This window comes from Theropithecus gelada, chromosome 1 (assembly GCF_003255815.1).
Source record: "Theropithecus gelada isolate Dixy chromosome 1, Tgel_1.0, whole genome shotgun sequence".
Lineage (NCBI taxonomy): Eukaryota > Metazoa > Chordata > Mammalia > Primates > Cercopithecidae > Theropithecus > Theropithecus gelada.
In genome coordinates this window covers 157,629,050-157,635,467 of record NC_037668.1, presented here as the reverse complement: position 1 = coordinate 157,635,467, position 6,418 = coordinate 157,629,050, and the positions used below count along the sequence as shown (strand labels likewise).

Here is a 6,418-nt window from a genome sequence, read left to right as displayed (position 1 = left end):
TTGCCTGTATCTCCTTTCCTTTTATCTCCATGAATTATGGGCTCTGCGCTGATAAGCTTTGGGTGCTATGAAGAGCAAACACTTTGGCTTAGTGCGGAAGGCCAGTCATTAGTATTTCCTTCAGGCTATTAATAGGGCCCGAGAAACTTTAACAGAAGTGGATTTTCAAAAGAAAGTGGCCTTGGCATGGCTGGTTGTGAATTATAATGAAAACAGCAAGTTTCCTGAGTATTTTGCTGAATGCTTTTCTCTTCCCATTTGTCAGCTGCATTCAGGCAAGAAACTAGAGCTGGGGGGACCAGGCAACGTCTGCTGTGTGGTTAGACAGCGATCCAAAGCTACACGCCAAGGATGGAAGCTAGCCCCCTACGCTCCCCTCCCCCAGCCCTCTCCTGGGAATCACATGTGGTCAGCAGGGCCTTTGGAAATCGGAACCACTTGGAGGTAAAGCAGGGCACAGAGAAGCTGGAGCCCAGAGTTAATAGCAGAGAAAATGACCCTGGTCCAGTCTCTCTTGGAGGAGCTGGTCTAGCTTCCCAGCATCATATCCTAGGATTCTCAACCCTTTGAAAAGTGAGGAAGGGCAGCTTGTTCCTCTTTATCTTCCCCAGTCCCACCCCTTTGCTTCCCTTGTCCTCCTACCCCCTGACTCCAATGCTGCTTGCAGAGAAGTTGGAGCTGGCTGCTCAGATCCAAGCTAATGTGGGAGGCCTGGACACTCCGATGGCTATCCTGGCCACCAAGGTCCTGACACCAACAGAGCTCCTTTCCTCTCGATGACTCCCACTGGCTTCTACGGGGCCTCTGGACCTGGGCATGGAGCTTTGGTCTCTTTGTTTGGAAACTACACTCAGGAGACTTGGTCATCCATAGTTTTAGGCGTCATCAGAAGAGACAGAGAAGGAAAGTCCAGTGAGAAGTCATCCACTTATCCTTCACACCCACAAGTCCATGAGAGGCAGAAAGAGAGGCAGAAGGTAGTAACGTGGGCGTGCCACAGTCATTTCTACTGAGGAAGTGCTGTAGGCCCAGATGGTCAGGAGCTTCCATATATGAGCGAAGGGTTGTCTCCCCTCTCCAGGCACAAGAGAATGAAAGAAAGAAAGCATAGTAATAAATACTGCAGCTTCTGTAACCTATGCTCTTCAAGTATTGCTTGCTGTAAACAGTGTTTGGTTTTTGTTTTCTTTTTAATTGCCAGGAACTACTGGATGATGGGAGTGAACTCCAAAGTCAAACACCCATGTCACCAGATCAACTTCCAAATGGAACCTCATGGAGGCCTGGCCCACACACCTCCAGGCCATTTCCCGAGGGTGCCTGGTTTATGACAGGGATTGACGTGAGGCAGGGCCGCCCAGCTGCCCAACCTTCGCAGGGAGGCCAGGCATCTGGTCTGCGAGAGGCCCACTTCACCCCACTTCTCATAGCAACTTTAGGGAAATTGAAAGGAAACATATCAAACACCAGTTCCTCATTTGTTGAGGTTTAAGATTAAATAAAACAAAACAAAAAACAGTAGCAAAAAGCATTGGTACTATTTAGGTACGCATCTCCTCTCAAAAGATGAGAATATGCAGGTATGTGGTAGGTAAAGCTCCGTTTCCAGTCAGCCAGGGTGAGCTCTTGATGGCTTTGCAATTTTTGCGAAGTTCTGGAAGTCCCATGCTCTTCTGGCTGCCGGTATAATTCCAGGTTTTACTGGCCTCCGTTTTTGCGAAGTGTTTGGTGCATACTTGTGCTCATTCTTCTTCTCCTCCTCTTCACTTTTTTTTTTTTTTTTAATTTCAAGGAAAAGGAGATAGTCATTTTCTTTCCAATGTCTCTCAGCATCTCTTTGCTTTTTCTGGCATTTGGAAATGGGCATTATATAAAGAAGGAGGAATGGGGGAAAAGAAGGAAGGGAGACAGAAATCAGAATTAAACAAAAGTTGGACGGGATCAACAGGGCGGCTTTTTGTTTTATTTCTGTTTTTTTCCCTTTTTCTTAAAAAAAATTAAATAAAGTTCTTATTATTTCCCCAATATACATCAAATGAGTTTTCATGCAAAGCAGCAGTCACAGAGGCAGAACTGTCCCCAGCTCGTGCCTCTCGGCTTGAAGAACCACCTTCTCCCGGCCCCGGGTTCTCTGGTGTTCTCACTGTGGATGGATGACGCCCACTGTCTCTCCAGGCTGGAACTGGCTATGACGAAACTTGGCTTGCATAGGGAGAGGGGCCCTCCCCTCTCCCCAGGATGGGGTCTCAGGGGACAGCAAGCTCTGGGGCCTGATCCCCATCACTTGTCCTTCCATCTGAGACTCCCAGTGTGACAGCTTGGACGGGTCCCTCTTCCCAGGAATGCGAGGCTCCTCCTCTCAGCTCTCAATGGACATGGCATTAATGAGCTGCTCCACCTTATAAGCCAGCCGCTGCCGCCGCGCCTGCTCATCCTGCTCTAGGGCCCCGATGAGCTGAGGAGCAAAAACAAAGGCAGGAAGACTTCAGGACTCAGAATAGAAGACACCGTTTTCCAGAGTCCTCCCTCTTCACCCTGTCTACCTTTCCATTCTGCCTTCATGCACGTAACCTTAAATAATTTAAATGATTAACTGAATGAATACATGCACACACACCTATATATATGTATGTATGCATGATGTTTAAAACATTATCTGGCATAGGAAGTACTATGCAAGTGTTAGTTATTGCTGCTACTACTACTACTACTTTCAGGTTCAATGCTAGAGAAGCTTTGTGAATTTTCCAAAGCTGTCCTATTCAACTTGTATTCGTATTAGAGTCCACCTGTCTATCCGAAATGTAACTGACAGGATCCGCCCGAGTGCAAACAATAGTTTGATTCATTAAGAGAGAATGAAATTAATTATACAATACTTTGAACTGAAAAACAAATGATTAAAAGTGTTATTTGTTGTGTTAACAATGAGTGAAAGACAATGAAGCGTATAAAGCCTTCAGTGAATCAGGAGTTGAGTTGCCTCATAAAGGAATGATAATTTTTGAGCTCATGGGCTTCTGACTCCCTGAATGTTTTTCTAAATTGCCATCTATTGTTATTTAAGGACTGAGTCAGGCTTCCTGCTCCTTGCCTATTGGTTTCTGTCCCCGCTGGGGCCCTGTCTCACCTCCTCACTATACTTGCTGACGTAGGAGTAGATCTCATTGAGGGCACTCAGCATGTTGAACTCCACGGCGTGCAGGCGGGACTGCTCGGCGAGGTAGGCATTCATGTCCTGGTCACTGATGGCTGGGAGCTTGGCAATGTCTGCGTAGTATCTGCCAGAGACAGGACAGGCGCCTTGATGGAGGCCTCAGCAAACATTTACCTATAGCTACCCTGGGCCCAGGTCCTTCGAGGGCACTGATGTCCCCAGTTGCTCCTGCCTCCTATTTCTCTTCTGATGTGGCTTCCTCTGGCCTCTTGCTTCAAGCTGACGTTGAGGCTGAAGGCCAGGGTTTCTTCAGGAGATTCCATCTAGCTGAGAGCTCGTGGCTGCGGTACCCAACAGAGTGGTTAAAAGCCCAGACTCTGACCAGGCTCTTTGTGTTCAAATCCCAGCTCTGCTACCTGCTAGCTCTGTGACGCAGGGCAAGTTATTTAGCCTCTCTGTACCTCAGTTTCCTCATCAGTAAAATGGGGATAATAATAGCGGCTCCACAACTCTGCTGGACATTTTAATGAGATGATACACACAAAATCTTATTAGAACGCTGAGTGCTTAGCACATGCTCAGTGAATGGTAATTAGGATGATAATCATCTGACTTCCACGGGCACAAAGCCGCCCTTCTTCCCGAAGCAGGGGGTATGGGCAGGGAGAGGAGCGGGAAGTCCTGAAGAGGTGACAGACACCATCGTCTGAGTCCTCGGTCAGTGATGTCTACAGAGCGGGGAATGGGCAGGGAGATAGGGGCATGGGCCTGTTCTGAGGGTGCTACTGACCTCTCCACCCAGCTCTTGTAGCTGGGGATGTCCTTGGCATAGAGCAGCTTGTTGGAGGGGGAGTCCTTGCCCAGCCGGTGCTCTGACGTTGAACAAGAGTCCATGAAGGTCTGGGCCACCACAGAGAGGCAGGCATCCGTGATGCTGCCCTTGTGGATGTCAAACACGAACTGGGGGTTCTTAATCACGTTCACCCAGAAGCGCAGAGGGAGGCTGTGGGGAAAGGCAGAGCAGACTTGAGAATGCATGCGGGCCATGCCCCTTCTGCTGCCCACTGATATTCTTCCCCCACAAAGTTCAAATCGTCCACCTGAAGGGGCAAAGGAGTAAAATGGAAGAAAATGGGTCCAGCCAGGGTGAATTTAGCCTAAGCTGTTACTGACCTGGGAGAAATGGAGGGAGAGGCACCTTGTGTCCTAAGGGGACGCTGACCCTGATCTCTAACATCCGAGGGGTGGGGCTGGGTGTGTTCTGTTCCCTCCTGGGAGACTTTTCTAAAGGCCTCTGTGCCCCTAGGCAAGCCCAAGTACAGGGGACAGCACATTTTCTCAGGGCTTCAAACAAAGCCACCAGGCTCCTGGAGTCCCTTCACAGTGCCCGTGGCCATTGTCCAGAAGAAGGCAGCCAGCAGCCCCAGGCTCAGCTTCAGAGCGGGCACAAAGGGCGCCACCTGCGCTCCCCGCCCAGCCCGGCTGCCCAAGCTACTTCCCAGGGCTGGCCTGGCCTGGCTGGGCCGAGGAATGGGCTCCCCTGGGGGAATTTCTTTCATGACTCTCCCCAGGGCATTCTTGTATTTGGGCAGGGGCAGAGGGAGAAGTGGAGGCCATTGTTGGCATCCTGGGAATGACTCGCTGTAGCTCAGAGATTTTCCCCCACCAAGAGGAACCGATCAGTAGTTAGGAGACTTCCTTCTGCAACTTGGGAATTTATAACCAGAGGAGAATGAGTTTTCTCTGCTCCTTAGGCCATAAAGCAGATAAGCCCATTTACTCTCCTTCAAAATCAGAACAGCTGCTGTTTTTACTTCCTTTCCCAGCTTTGCCTTCTTTTCCAGCAGTCTCCTGGGCTTTAACTCTTTTGACTCCTCTGTGGAACAGGCCCTGTCGCAGGCTTGTCCTCCAGCCTGAGACGATGTTCCCAGCTCCCCAGCTTCTTCTTCTTTCCCCTTCTTCATCTTCTCTTGACTCTCATGGGCCCCAAACTTTCCCAAATGTCTCAGTAGCGCCAGGTCTTGGGAAAGATCTGCATTACCCAGACTCGGGCCCTTCCATGATGATTTCTGCCCATCCTCCAAAACACAACAGGATCCCTCACTTTCCTTTAGCCCAGGAGGAGTTGCTGCAGCTGAGAGCTGACTCATCTCTTCTGCCCTCCCCTTCTTCTGGCAGCCTTGGGTAGTTTCTGGTAATCCTTCCCTGGACATTTGCTATTGAGGTCTGGATAAGGAAACTCTCTCCACACCTCAATGCCAGGGTAGTGCATTTCTATTACTTGGGTCTGGCCAGCACGCCGAAGGTACAGAGATGGGGATAACCCTGGACTTTCTCTTGATTTCCCCTGAATTGCCCTCTCCCAGCATTGGGCTGGGGATGCTCCAAAGCAAAGGGGACAGGCATGTGCTGTCCAGGGAATGCAGATCTGGAAGGCCTGTCCTGGCAAAGTGGACTGTGGGCTCTTAACCCTAGGGCCACCCCAGCCTATCCATTTCACTCCACTGTGATCGAAGCTGCAGATTGAGGAAGGCTCCGCGACCACAAGACCCGGGAGGAGGAAGGAATAGATGGGGCTGGGGTTGGCTTTTTCCAAAGTGTTTTGTTGGTTGCTAGGACTTTTGATTCCCAAATAACAGCCTGGGCCCATCTGTGTCGGCTCTGTTTTCTGAGGAGACCGCTGACTCCAGACAGCTGCATGGGCTGCCTGCCCAACCCAAATGCCTGGACCTCCCCTCTCCCCTCTCCGTGCTCTTTCCCAAAGGAAGCCTTTTGATGCCAGCTTTTGGCCGGGTCCTGTCTGACCTGAAAGCCAGTCCTTAGCTTGGTCTGTGGTCCAGGTTCAAAACCCATGAGGATAAAGTCTCCTACTAGGGGCCTGAGGGCTTCTCCCACTGCTGGTCTGGTTGCGGAGGTGACTTTAGGGGAGAGAGTCATGCCTACAGGGCATTCTGCCTGCTGCTTCCTGAAAGCTATGGCGCCAGGATAATCACTTGGCCTTAAGAGCTCAAGTTTGCAATGAAATCCTCCCTGTCAGTGGGCTCAAGTCTATAGCAGGTGTGAACCCCTCTCCAGTGCTGACCAACTTCACCAGGGGTCTCAGTTTAATTCAGGGCTTCCCCATCTCAGGAAGTGCCTTAGAACTGCCCCACTCAGAATGGCCCACCATGCCTGGCTGTGAAGCTCTGCTGCAGGCTTCCAATGCAGTTCTTCGCATGGGCTCCCCCAGCTCCCTTCTCCTGAGAACCAGAGATCTCACAG

General features: G+C 50.4%; 1 protein-coding gene across 2 annotated transcripts in view; it reads right to left on the bottom strand.

Moving 5' to 3' along the window:
• Window positions 1–1,943: 1,943 nt before the first annotated feature.
• Window positions 1,944–6,418, bottom strand: part of PLXNA2 (plexin A2) — a 218,933-nt gene continuing 214,458 nt past the window's right edge. For both annotated transcript variants that reach the window (XM_025353797.1, XM_025353791.1), the window contains exons 30-32: window positions 3,948–4,160; window positions 3,131–3,281; window positions 1,944–2,455 (exon numbers count right to left, since the gene is read on the bottom strand). In XM_025353797.1, the coding sequence (XP_025209582.1) occupies window positions 2,360–2,455; window positions 3,131–3,281; window positions 3,948–4,160 (460 nt within the window). In that variant the 3' untranslated portion in view covers window positions 1,944–2,359. The remainder of the gene's footprint in view (window positions 2,456–3,130; window positions 3,282–3,947; window positions 4,161–6,418) is intronic.